Source organism: Diabrotica undecimpunctata, chromosome 5 (assembly GCF_040954645.1).
Source record: "Diabrotica undecimpunctata isolate CICGRU chromosome 5, icDiaUnde3, whole genome shotgun sequence".
Lineage (NCBI taxonomy): Eukaryota > Metazoa > Arthropoda > Insecta > Coleoptera > Chrysomelidae > Diabrotica > Diabrotica undecimpunctata.
Genome location: NC_092807.1, coordinates 61,466,802 through 61,481,686, shown reverse-complemented (window position 1 = coordinate 61,481,686; position 14,885 = coordinate 61,466,802). Strand labels below are relative to the sequence as shown.

Here is a 14,885-nt window from a genome sequence, read left to right as displayed (position 1 = left end):
TGGATCAAGAATATTACAGCAGGAAGTTTACTCCGCAATAACACAGTTAAAGGATAGCAAAGCGGCAGGCCCTGATAATATACAAGCAGAACTACTTAAACTAATGGACAACGAATCAATAGCAATAATTGCAAAGATATTCAACAACATATACAACTCTGGAGAAATACCAACAGAATGGCTAAAATCTGAGTTTATTAAATTTCAAAAAAACCAGAAGCCAAAAAATGCGAAGATTACCGTACTATATGCCTCATGATTCATCTTCTAAAATTGTTCCTAAAGATAATTCATAAGAGAATCTATAAGCTCTGTGAAAGTCAAATTTCCCCCAACCAGTTCGGGTTCACAAATGCTGTTGGTACTAGAAAGACTTTGTTTTCAGTACAAGTCTTATTCCAGAGATGTCGAGACGTCAACTGCGACGTATACGCATGTCTGGTTGATTACGAGAAAGCGTTTGATCGAGTACAGCACGCCAAGATGATGCAAATACTAAAAGAAACAGGAATTAACAACCAAGATCTGAAAATAATTAGAAGTCTCTACTGGAATCAGAGAGCAAATCTCAGAGTTGAAGGTAAATATACTGACTATGTGAAAATCATGTGTGGAGTGAGGCAAGGCTGTATTTTGTCTCCTCTAATCTTCAATCTTTACTCTGAAAGAATATTTATCGAAGCTTTGCACGAAACTGAAATAGGTATTCTACTAAATGATTACCGGCTAAACAACATCAGATATGCAGATGACACCATAGTATTTGCGGACAACTTAGAAGACCTACAAGTTCTTATGAACAAAATCACGTATTACAGTCAACAATATGGACTCAATATAAACGTTAAGAAGACAAAGCTTATGATAATTAGCAAGAAAAGAATAACAGAAGGTCAACTCTACGTCAACCAATCCCCTGTAGAAAGAGTGACGCACTGCAACTACCTCGGAACCATAATAAATAAAGAATGGACCTACAATCAGGAGATTAGAGCACGCATCGGAGAAGCTAGGTATATCGGAGAATGCTTAAGATTCCGTGGACTGGCCGAGTCACAAATGAGGAGGTCCTCAGAAGAATGAATAAGAACCGAGAGGTACTGACCACCATCAAATCTCAAAAGTTACAGTTCTCTCTCCCAACTCCTTCCATCGGTCTCTATCCTGAGCAACATATTTCCAATTTGTTCCGACTATTCTTTTAATGTCATCAACCCATCTCATCTGTGGTCTTCCTCTTGGTCGTTTACTTTTGTAAGGTCGCCAATGTTGTATTGTAGTATTCTAACGTTGGTCTTTTTGTCTAGCAGTGTGGTCCGCGAAGATCCATTTAAGTTTGGCAATTTTTGTTGCTATGTCCTCGACTTTTGTTTTGGATCTTACTCAGTCGTTCCTCTTTTTATCTGACAGTCGTATACCTAACATTGCTCTTTCCATTGTTCTTTCTGTTATGGCTCGTTTATTCATGTTTGCCTTGGTTAGGGTCCAGGTTTGACATCCATATGTCATGATAGGAAGGATGCATTGGTTGAACACTTTTCTCCTCAAGTATTGGGGTATTTTGCGGTTCTTAAGTATCCAACTAAGTTTTCCAAATCTTGCCCATGCTAGTCTTGCTCTTCTAGTAATTTCCGCACTTTGGTTCTCTTTGTCAAGTCTCAAGGTTTGGCCTAGGTAGATATATTCCTGGATTTGTTCTACCTCACTGCCATTTATAGTTATACGTCTGGGGTCATCTGTGTTTGTCATTATTTTTGTTTTTTTCATATTCATTTTTAGGCCGACTTATTGGGAGCTGGCTGCTAGTTCCCCCATCATAATTTGCAGTTCCTCGAATGTGCTCGCTATAATCACTATGTCGTCAGCAAATTTGAGGTGGTTTAACTTGTTGCCATTAACGTTAATGCCATAGGTTGACCAATTTGTAGTTTTGAAGAGGTTCTCTAGGGCTAGATTAAAAAGCTTTGGCGATATTACGTCTTCTTGTCTCACTCCTCTCTTAATGGGCTTGGTATTTGTATTTTCGTTTAGTTGTACTATCATAGTTGCATTTTCATATATTATGTATTAGTTGCCTATATCTTGAATCTATTCTACAATTATTAATAGCTTGTTCTATGTCCCACATCTCGATACTATCAAACGTCTTTTCATAGTCGACGAAGGCAAGAAATACGGATAGTTGGTATTCATTTGCCTTCTTTATCAATGTTCTCATTGTCAGCAGATGGTCTGATGTACTATATCCTTTGCGGAAGCCAGCCTGTTCAACCGGTTGGTAATTGTCCATTTTGTAGGTTAACCGGTTGTTAATAATTCTCATAAATAATTTGTATACTTGACTGAGCAACGATATAGGTCTATAATTCTGTAGATCACATTTGTCCCCTTTTTTGTGTAAGAGTATTACTAGACTCTCGTTCCAGTCTTTAGGGATCTTGCTATTATGCTGACATCCATTAAATAGCTCTGTTAGTACAGGGATTGTTAATGTCTTGCTTGTTTTCAAGAGCTCGGCAATTATACCGTTGTGTCCTGGAGCTTTATTATTTTTTAGCTCTTTTAAAGCTCTTTCTATTTCGAATCCCTTTATATTTGGTAGTACTTCTGATCCCACGTTTTTTATTTTTCTTTTGATGTTCTCCTTTGTTGTTTCATTAGGCTGGCCTTGCGAGCCGTACAAGGATGTGTAAAAGTCTTCGACAATATTTGTTATTTTATATTTGTCCTTCTCTTCCTTATTGTTGGCGTCTTTAATTTTGATAATTTTTTGAACTCCTAGTGCGGGTCTTTTACATTTTAAGCCTCTGTTGTTTACAATGACTCGCTCTATTAAGTTCTCGTTCCATTTTTGTATGTCGCGTTTTAGTTCTTTTCTAATTGTTTTATGAAGTTCTCTGTATTTTTGAGTATGGCGTTTGTTTTGCGCTAGTAGTTGTCTTCTTTCCGTCATTAGCTGTTTAGTTTCATTGCTTATTTTGTCTTCTTTAGTCCTTGTTTTCTTTGCGACCTGTAGTCCTGCTGCGAGAAGGTTTTTATATATGTTTTTATTAATCTCGTCAATTTGATCTTGATTATGTAAAGGATTAGATTCGAACTTATCCGCTAAGACCTATCGGAATTGCTCTTCATTTGTTCTTAGTTTAAAGGCATCTATCCTCGTTGTTTTTTTAAAAATCATTTTTCTCTCTTCTTTCATTTTAATATTGATTTTTGCTCTAACTATACGATGGTCACTACCCGTTGTTACGTTGTTTATTGTTGTGACGTCTTCAAATATTCCTTTGTTGTTTGAGAGAAAATAGTCTATTTCATTTTTGGTGGTTCCGTTAGGTGCGACCCATGTCCACTTTCTGTTAGGTTTCTTTTTGTAGAAAGTATTCATAACCTACATGTTTTCTTGTTCCAGGAATTCCATGAGTTTATCTCCTCGTGTATTTCTTGTGCCGAATCCAAAATTTCCAATCTTGCTTTTTGGCGTTAAAAATTTTGGCGTTAAAGTCTCCCATTATTATTATTTTGGATTCTTTGTTGTTGTCTATAGCTTTTTTAAGGTCTTCGTAAAAATAATTTATTTCCTCATCGTTTGCTTTTTCAGTTGGAGCATAAACTTGCACGATCTTTATTTTAGTTTTTGGACTTAGTTTTAAGACCATGTATGTAATCCTGTCTGATATGCTGTCAATTATTTGGTTCTTCGGACATATTATGCGAAATGAACCCAGATATACCCAGATTCCTTCAAGCCATCCTGCAAGGAAAAATATTTGGAAAATGAGGTCCAGGAAGAAGAAGAACATCTTGGTTAAATAACCTCAGAATCTGATTAAATACAACATCTGTGCAGCTTTTCCGCGCTGCTGCAGATAAGATAAAGATTGCCATGATGATCGCCAACATTCGAAACAGATAGGCACATCAAGTAGTAAAAGAATATTATGCTTGTTTGTGTTGCAGACATTTCTCCATGAGAGAGACGCGTATGTTAATAAAGGTGATATGATGCTATTTATCAGTCTTATTTTAGATTTATTTCTTATTGCTTCTTCTGTCTGTGAGTCCTCTTATTGACGCTTTTGCCATATTTTCTTTTTGTAGTGTGGCTTTTTTTGTTTACCTATATGTTTTTTAAACTTTAATCCTTGGTCCGTTGTGACTTCCTGGCATTTAGCATCTCTTTTTCATTCGATGGGATTGGTTTGCACCGTCAGTTGTTCCTCTGAGTCCTTTCTTCGTATGTGAAAGAGGGACTGCTTGTGTTTTCTGGGAGTTAAAGCCAATTTCCATTGTATGCTCCATTCTTCTATACTAGATTATTGATTGCTATTTCGATGTTTCTTTGTTTTGCCGGAATCGGTGTATCGTCGGTATAAAGGCTGAGTAGTGTTAACAGGTTGGATGCCTTTGACGCTTATAAGAGTCACTATGTATTTTGTTCGAGTACCTCCGTCGCTTATAAGTGTTCGGTACGTATTTATATATTTATTTACATTTCTTAGTCGGAACCCCAGTTGTGTTGCATATTTCTTATTAGGTACACAAGGAAGGATACTTATTACTTATTACTCATAAATACACGTGGTTCAAGTTTTTCAAGTATTTTTATTGTTTTATTATCATGCAAAATGAATACGTTGAGGCTGGTCCTTCCAGACCTAAAAGGAGTCGTTATCATAAGTACATTGAAGCAGAATTGTTAGAAATGTTGGAAAATAGTGATGAGTTTAGTGATTTTGAATTAGAGGAGGAATTTGATTGCGGATGAACAGGAACGGACTCGGAGAGTGAGAATGAAATCGGAAAAGTAATATCTGATTCGCAACAACCTGCGGCTGAAGAAAATGTGGATTTACAACAACCTGCGGCTGAAGAAACTATAGATGAATGTTCCGACATCTGTTGGGATGATGTACCAGGTGAGATGAAAGATTTTCCGTTTCTAAAAAATCAGTCATTCAATGCAGTTCTACCAGAAAACACTCCAATCTGTTTTTTTCGTAGTATATTTACTGATGATATTTTAGAATTTATAGTTGATGAAACAAATATTAACGCGGAAAATATTTTTTTATCGGTGCAGACACAAGAAAAATCTAGAATTTGTTCATGGAAAAATGTGACGAAGGAAGAATTATTAATATTTTTTGGAATATTGTTACATATGGGTGTTATACGACAACCAAGAATGCGCGATTATTGGAAACGGGATCCTTTATTTAATACCGCTAGAATTTCTTCTAGTATGAGTAGAAACAGGTTTTTGCTGATACTGCGAGCACTTCATTTCTCCAGAAATCCCCCACCAGGTGAATCTAGACCTGAAGATAGACTTTACAAAATAAGACCGATAATAAATTTCTTTAACGAAAAAATGGCAGAAATATTTTATCCAGGATGTGAGTTATCTCTAGATGAATCCATGGTTCTTTTTCGCGGCAGGATTATGTTCAAGCAATACATTAAAAACAAAAAACACAAATATGGGATTAAGTTGTATTTATTAACAAACCCTAGAGGTGTTGCTTAAAAATTTGCTGTATATACTGGTATATTAGACGATACTGGCAGTAAAGGACATTCTGAAAAAGTTGTCCTACATTTAATGGATGGATTATTAAATATTGGCTATCATATTTATATGGACAACTATTACAACAGTTTTTCTTTAGCCAGAACTCTAATTAAGAATCAGACTCACTGCACCGGTACACTTCGGTCTAATAGAAAAATGACACCCAAAGCTGTTATTTCAACTAAGCTGAAAAAGGGAGAAACCATTGCGCAATATGCTAAAGGAGTAATGATAGGAAAGTGGAAGGATAAGAAGGATGTTTTATATATTTCAAATAAATATATAAATACAATGGTTGAAGTAGAAAATAAAAGAAAACAAAAAGTTACTAAGCCATTGCCTGTCGCCGAATACAATAAACATATGTCAGGTGTAGATCACCTTGATTAAATGCTTTCATACTACTTTCACGAAAGAAAAACAATAAGATGGCCAAAGAAACTTTTTTTCCATATTATGGACATGATGCTTAATAATGCTTTTCACTTATATAATATATATTCTGGACAGAAAATGTCATCATTTGATTTTAGAATGGCGATCATAAATGAACTTTGACCTCCTTATGAGAATTTAAATAAAAAAAGCATCAAATATCGAACATAGGCTAATAAAAAGGGAAGCGACTCCAGGTAAAAAACAACTTGACAGAAAAAGATGTCAAAAGCTGTTCCAAAGAAAAAAAACGGACGGATACAAGATACTTGTGCGAAACTTGTCCTGGAAATCCAGGATATTGTCTAAATTGCAGCATCATAATTCACAAATAAAATATACCAGTCAAAGTTTTATTAATATTAAAGTTTGTTTTTGTTACATGTTTTGAAATAAATAATGTTTTACTGTAGAGTATAGGCAACGCTTATAAGCGTCAACGGTACACGGATATAAATGCCGAAATTCAGTGCCACTGCCGCTTATGAGCGTCATTTTTTTTTACCCTTTCTTAAATATTTGAAATAGCAATTACATATAAAATATCATTATTCATAATTATTAGCAACGGCATACTGTTTTTTCTATTTTTTTAGTTTGGGACCACGTAAAAGTAAGTTACAAAATAGCGGCATACAACCTGTTAATGGTATCCTTAGAACGTCTGTGGTGTATATTGTGTACAGTAAGGGTGACAGGACCACACCCTGTTACACTCAAGGACAGGACACTTTGGACAGGACTTGTTCTATTCGAACTCTGAAGCTCTGGTTGCCCAAGTACGAAGTGACCAGAATTGTGATGGTCGTACTGTGTCCGTATCCTCTTACTCGATTCTCTAGTGCAGCGGCTCTTGTTTAATACAGTTGTTCGCCTTCCATCTTTTCTAGCGCGTATCGGTGAAAGTGGAACTTAGAGTGGAAGTGCGTGTGTACGAAGCAAGACACAAAAAAACTCTTTCCAATCCCAAGTGCTACTATGACAAACTTATTAGAGTACCATTAATTTGCAACCAGTTTCGAAGTATCGCTAAAGTAAGGTATTAATTTCTTCAAATGATCAAAAACCCAAATAAAGGCGGAGGGGAATACAATAAATATCTACATAATAAATTAATCACTCCGAGCTCACTGATTAGAACCACACTAGATTCTATTTAATAACTAATCTGGTTGTAACAAACCATACAACCATACTATTGTAACAAACAGTGCACATGGGTAATATCGAAAGAATTTACTCTAAATAACTTCTAATACTGTAAAAAATATTATAAAAGGTTTTTTAACTCAATTTAGATTGTTTAATTGTTTCATATTTTCATTACTGAAGCAATTTAATTTCATACTTCTTATGCAGTACAGTAGTGTGGACCATTGTCGGTCGAGTGTCTAGGAATTATTTAAAACTGTCGCAAATTCGTGAAATATACTATATACTAAATTTTATTACCACATATAAATCATATACTTTTGTATAATTATTTAAGTTAATTAATAATTAATAACTAATTCATAATTCTTAAATATGTTTCCTTTGTTGCAGGGGCATTCTTAATACCATATACGTTAATGTTAGTGTTTGGAGCCGTTCCATTGTTTTATATGGAACTCTTACTTGGTCAGTTTTATAGGCAAGGACCTGTCAGTTTATGGCGAATATGTCCTTTATTTAAAGGTAAATTACGTTTATTATTCAACACCATTATCTTCTAAAAACTTGGTGAAAAAATGTTTTATCAAAAATAAAATAAATTTTATTTTGTTTAATTGTCGTGGAAACCTGAATTTTTTACTTTTCAGGTGTTGGATTTTGTGCTGTTTTGGTGTCATTTTATGTATCTTTTTATTACAATGTGATACTTGGTAAGTTTTTATCGAACTAAGATTATTAAAATAATTGTGATAAAATTAATAAAAAACGCATATATTTTTATATTTTGTCGTTTTTGTCGTTCTATACGATTTAATTTTATAACCAGCTTTCAACAGATAATCTGTTTAGAATCAGACAAGTAAGAATAAAATGAATTATAATCTCTTTTACTTCTCGATTTTGCCTTGCGTTATGGTATGAATCTAATCCATATGATAAGCCGCTAATATCATTTCAACATTATTAATCGTAAGAGGATATTTATATCCCGGTTGCAGAAGAGCATTCGAGTTATAAATATCACCGTTGTAATTCCGCTGTTATATATTGCGTTGAATAAATAAAGTGTTAAAAATCTTTTAAATAATTCAAACTACAGTTAAAAGTTTAACCATTGTAACGTACATACATCTCAGCATTACTTTTATTCTTGTATGTCTGTAAAAAAAATCTGTTAGTCTCTGTACATAATTATAATCGAATCTGCTTATTGGAATAGCCTTCAAGCTAAGAAAAAAATATTCATATACTCGAAATATTTTAATAATCAATCATCGGTGACTATAATACTCAGAAGTAAACTGAATCTATGTAATAATAGTACGTACTGTTACGTTTTTTGTCGGTTCAGGTCAGTTTAACTAATTTTATTTAACTCATTCACCTACAAAAATTCATTAATCTTATATACTAAAAGGCTAAGCCCTTTTCTTGTGCGCAATACTCCTCCTAAACGGTGATAGATAGGAGAATCATTTTTTCGAATAATTAAACAGATTGTTGAGTAGATTCCCCCTAAGGTTTAAAATTTAAAAAATTCGAACCGGTTTATAAATGGCGGCCATAAAATGAATTTTTCCTATAGTAAAGTATAGGAACTCAATATTATACACAATGCAACAACGCGTCAATTCTCGAATGCTGGAATGCACCAACAAGTGTTTCCACTTAAGGAATAACGATAATGACCACTCAAAATTCGGGATCCTCCTGTCTCCGATTTTAATTTATGGGGTCTGTTTTACACTATCTGATGAGTTGGTATTTTTTTATTTATATGTTTAGTTACAAAGTATTCTGTTTCCAACTAGTGCAGCGTGTGTGAGGTGTTGTGATTGATATTTAGAGATTTAGACTACGTTTTGAGTTTAATACTGGAAGAATTAAATAATGAGGTAAGCATTACTTTGTTTTTAATTTATTAGTTAGAAATATATTATTAATTTTGTTGGGAATAAGCCACATTTTACTTTAAATTAGGTTTATTTTAAATAAATAAATAAAAAATAAACTTATTATAAAGTAAAATTGTGGCGTATTCTCAAAAAAGTGGAACAGTAGGCGGTAGTGTAGACTAGCGCGTAGAATCATACTGTTTTCTGTATTTTTTAAATTTAAAAAATATTTAAATATAAATTTAGTTAGTTAGTTAGTTAGAGTTCTCAAACCGACTTCTTTTTCTTAAACGTGGCATTTTACAATCTAAAATATGCAAAAAAAGTTACTTCCGGTTTTACTTCCGTTTTTTATTTGAGGGGCGGTGTCTAACAATCATATTGTTTTCGTTTTCTAATGTAAATCTTCCTGAAAATCCTAAAAAAAATACTGTATCGATTTTCAATTCAAAAAAATTTGCGTCGATACAGTTTATTTTTAGGATTTTTGGAACATTTACACCAGGCGACGGAAACCATGGATCGTTAGACTCCGCCCCTCTTAAATATCAGCAAAACTTACATCAAAACTCGATGTCGAGTTGGTCCGCTAGTTATAACTAAATAACCAATATCTCATTAATAATTATCGCATATCCTTCTCTGTCCTAATCCCTTTTGGGATGTGGTGACACCATCAGACCTTTACCGTTTTTTCACGATTTCCCTCCATCCTTCCCTGTCCTGGGCTAGTTGTTCGGCTTCATGTAACACTTCGTTAATCAATATTTTTGTTTGATCTACTCAACCGCTTAGAGATCTTCTCTTAGGTCTCTTTCCTTCAATTCTATGTTCCTCTATCCTCGACTATTAGTTTTTCCATCGTACCTATTCTTCTAGCAATGTGTCCAAAATACTGCAAATATCTCTGTTGTATTTTTTAAGCAATATATCCTTTACTTTATGTTGTTATTATATCGATACGTTAGTGCGATGATCAATCCAGGATATTCTTAACATGCGGCGGTATAGCCACATTTCAAAAGCGTCTTAGTTTATTTTTATCCGCTCTGTTTAAGGTCCAGGTTTTGGATGCATATGTGGCTATGGGAAAAATGAGTGCCCTTACCAGCCTTAGTTTTGTGTGTATTGTTATGTTTTGTGTATATTAGAATTTTTTCAAATTGTTATAAGTTTCATCGTAGCTGTTCTAGCAATAGTCAACCTTCTACGTATCTCTCTGTCACACCCTCCGTCATTTGTTATTAGGGACCCCAGGTTTATGAAACTATTAACTACTTCAAAACCCCCAATTTCTTTAATGTGTTGAAGATTATTTCGAGCTCTGTCTACTATCATGATCGTTGTCTTAGTCCTATTTAGCTTTAGTCCATATGTTTTGCTTTTCTCCTCCAGACATCTCATTATGTCTTCCATTTCTTCTTGATTTACCGCGATTATTAAAGTGTCATTAGCATATTTCAAGTTACTGATTTTTTCAGCTCCTACTGATATTTCACCCTTCCATCCATCTATAGTTGAGCCGCTGAAAAGATGGAATGATCATGTGAATGGCACGCACTCTTAAATATTCCTCTTCCTATGTTACCACTTTTCCCACGTTTACACCGCTCAACAAAAACGAACTAACAATGTTGCTATAATATATTTATACCGTTTTTTAGAGGTTATTGATTTACATTAATTTTAAACATTTTCACAAAATTCACCAGCCAGCGAAAGTGAAACACAAATCATGATACATAAAACATTTAAGTTATAGTATCATGACACAAATAATGACGGTGTAAACAGTTTTCCATAAGGTCTAGTTTCGAGTGCCTGTCGATGCTTGCATTGAGTGATCATGCGACCTTGGATTCCATGTTTTAAGCGGCCAGGGTATAGTACCTTTCGCATAATGTGTTCGCTGTAAATATTAAACAGAGTTGGCGAGATTATGCATCCCTGTCTGATACCTGCCTCTGTTCTGAAATGATCGGAATGGGTGTTGTTTATATTTACTGTGCACTTATTATTTTTATAAAGACTTCTAATTAGTTGAATTAAGTGGTGGGGTGTTCCCATTTCCACTAGTATGGACCATAGCTGCTGCCATTTGACTTTATAAAAAGCCTTTGTGTAATCCATAAGGTACATAAGCATAGGAGTATTGAATTCACGAGTTTTTTCGATTAGCTGTCTGACATTAAGGATGTGTTTTCTTGTGCCTTTTCCTGGGACAAATCCCGCTTGTTCTTTTGATATCTGAGGCAATAGACAAGCTTTTAGTCGTTAATGTATTACATGAAGTAGAACCTTGCTTGCATGGGGTATTAGGGTTACCGTTCTGCAGTTGCTGCAATCTAGTGGAGTTCCTTTTTTGAATATAGGGATGAAAGTGGATGTTGTACAGTTGTTGGGCCACTCTCTGGTTTCTCAAATCTTTTTGCAGATTATATGCATAACATTTACTCCAACATCTCCAGTCTCTTTTAAAACTTTTGCGATGATCTGGTCTGCGCCAGGAGATTTTCTATTTTTTAACTTTTTGATTGCTTTTTCTACCTCTAACTTTAGAATGTTTGGTTCTCTCTCTGCAGTGAACTCGTCGTGATTTGCATACTGGGGATTATCAGCGTATAGACTTTGACAATATTTTCTCCATACCTCCGCAATCTCTTTCTCGTCATTTATAATATGTTGGTTTTGATCCATTATTGTTTGTGTGATTGGTTTAAATTCCCTGGATAGATATCGGACTTTGTTATATAGCTTATGGGATTCATACCGGTTTGCATGTCTCTCTAGTTCTTCGTATTCTTCATTTATATGTTTCTTTTTATCATCCCTACATGCTCTTTTAATTTCTCTATTTAACCTTGCTAATTCGTTTTTGTTACTGTCGTTTTGATATATGAGAGATTTGATTCTCCTTCGCTCTTCAAAAAGATGCAGCGTTCTCTTTGTCATCCAGTGTTTGCTCTTGATGATCTTTTTTTCGGTTCTGGTTATTTCTACAGAGGTTTCTATGGCATTTTTGAAACCTTTCCACATTTCTTCTGGGTTGTCCTCTGTGTTTAACATACTAGTTTCCTTTAACGCATCTCTAAATGTTTTCGGATTTGAAATCTCCAGCCTGTTTTGATTTTAGTGTGGCCTTGTTCTTTTTAGCTTCATCTTAAAGCAAGCTCATAACAATTTATGATCGGATCCACGTTAGCTCTTGGTCTAGATTTTACGTTTGTAAAATATGTCTTCAATCTGTTTCTAATCAATATGTAGTCAATTTGGTTCTTGTATTCTCCATTTGGGCTGGTCCACGTCGATAAACGACAGGCGTGATGTTCGAACATTGTGTTGACAAGGGCCAAACTGCTTTCGGTTGCAAAATCTATTAAACATTCGCCGCGGCTCTTTCTAATACCTAACCCATAGTTTCCTATATTTTGGATGTTATAATTTCTTGTTTCTCCTACCTTAGCGTTGAAATAGCCCATGATTATGAGTGGTTCTTTAGATAAAATATTTCTCATTGTGTCTTCAATAACCGAGTATACGTCTTCCACTTCATTGTCTTACGCATCTGAGGTTGGCATATAGACGTTTTTTTTCATCGCGTATAGCTTTAAAAAACAAACACTTTGCTGTTGCTTTGCTATGATTTGCTAACCATATAAAAACTAAACTTCAAACGCTGGATGACCGCCTTAAAAAATTAGGTCATAATTTCTAGATTTTGTGTATTTATAATACTGAAAGCCAAAAACTGCTGGCTCATATTTTCCTGAAATAACAGAGCTTCGCTTAGTGAAGTACAGGACCATAATCAGGGGCACATAATAACACTATGTACTTACTATGTATGTATGTACAGCTGCGGTCACTAAATAGTTTACACCTTCATGTTTACATTGTAATAATGCAAAATCTCAGTGACTCGTAGGGATTTGCTAAATGTCAAAGAGCTTGTCAATCATTTTGCGCGTATTAAAAAAAATTTAAACAAAAATGCGTATTAAGCGCTTCCAAAATGCTAGAATACATTTGAATGACACGCAAAAAAACAAAAGTAATTGCCAAGCTCGAAGAAGTTTAGCCACTAAGGTAAGTTGCTGCAGATTTGAACGTGAGCCATATGTGCATATGAAAAGTCAAACAAAGATGGGATTATTTTCACTTTATAGCACGTTTGTGAGGATTCAAGATAACAGAAGGTCTGTCCAAAAGGACAGAGCAACTAGATTGCATAAAGATAACTTTTGATCTAACTTTGCATATTCCGAGTTTTTTAGTGTTTCAATCATATAGCAAAGGTCGAATAAGAGTTTATAGACCGAGAAATCATTGGTTTGATGAACAATATACTCATAATTTTATAAATAGTGAAGCATTATCGGTCAACGTATAGGGAAAAATAAGTGCTGAAGGGCCGGCCGTTTGTTCTTATATAGAAGAAAGATTACAGTGTTATATTACAAATATACTCTTGAGAACGAAATCCAGCCATCAGTAATCCAGAGTTTTCCCTTTTTCTTGCAACATAACAATTGCCCGGTGCATACGACTAGAATTGTTTGAGGATGGTTAGAGGAAACTTATATTAATGTTTTTTTGTGACCTTCCCGGAGTCCAGATTTCAACCCCATCGAAAATATGTGGACAGAGTTGACAAATAAATTAAATGAAAGAAACCTTCGGCCACGGAATATGCACTGAGCCGCAAAAGTAACCGGACACTAAGTTTATTAAAGTAAACTAAAAAGTATTAAAAAAAACTTCAACTCCAATAAATTATTTTTATTGTATGTTCCATAACAAACCATCAAATAAAAATCAAATTCCAAAAGATTGATTAATGTAGCAACAAATAAAAATTTGAATAATTTTGAATATCTATCCCTCACAGATCTGGACTTCTAAAAGGCCAGACTAGTAACTGAATATCAACATGTATTAAGTATTGCATTGTTATCCTGGCTATATGCAGCCCAGCATTATCCTGCATTAGAAGAAAATCTTCACCTACAAAATGCCTATAAAGAAACTCATGTTCTCCTAGACATTTCTTAATGTACGTATCAGCAATAAGGACACCTGCCCTAACATAAACAGACCTGTATGTGCTTCCAAAGAAATGCCACCTCATACCATTACACCTTCACCACTAAGCTGTATTCTAGGAGTTAAACAACGTTAGGCATAGTATTCTACAGATCTTTTTCACAATTTTTGGCGGCCATCAGGTAAATATCTCATAAAACGAGTCTTGTCTGTAAACAGAACGTTTCTTCAATCTTCCTAATCCAACCTGAATGAGCACGACAGAATTCCAAACGTTGTCCTCGATGAGGTACGTCCAATAAAGATCCTGTAGTAGGTATATAAGATGATAATTTTTGTTCGCTTAATCTTCGATTTAAGGGTGTCCGGTGAAACTATGGTACCTTGAACATCTTCCAGTCTCCTAGACAAAGCTGTAGTAGTAACTGTCCGATCTCGAAGCACTTGGTAACCGTGGTCTTTCCTGTACTTTCCTTGGTCCTTTCCTTAGTCTTCTTAAGTAAGAACCAGTTTCTCGAAATCTTTATAAAACATTTTATATTTTGTTTCGCGCAACGCCAAACATATCTGCGATATATTATAGATTGGAACACTTATCATTATGAAGAGCAAGTATTTCCGCTACTAATCTAATCTTTATAAAATAATATATATTGTGCTTCGCGGAACGCCAAACATATGTATCAAAGATATATCGATTGGAACACCCATCATTATGAATAGCAAGTATTTGCGCTAGTGGCCTCATTACAAATTATATTTTGTTATTAAAAATACTTTTATTT

General features: G+C 34.5%; 1 protein-coding gene across 1 annotated transcript in view; it reads left to right on the top strand.

The window, feature by feature from the left end:
- Window positions 1-14,885, top strand: part of LOC140442216 (sodium-dependent noradrenaline transporter-like) — a 340,132-nt gene that overhangs the window by 235,814 nt on the left and 89,433 nt on the right. The window contains exons 5-6 of the mRNA XM_072533294.1: window positions 7,553-7,684; window positions 7,810-7,872. Of these exons, the coding sequence (XP_072389395.1) occupies window positions 7,553-7,684; window positions 7,810-7,872 (195 nt within the window). The remainder of the gene's footprint in view (window positions 1-7,552; window positions 7,685-7,809; window positions 7,873-14,885) is intronic.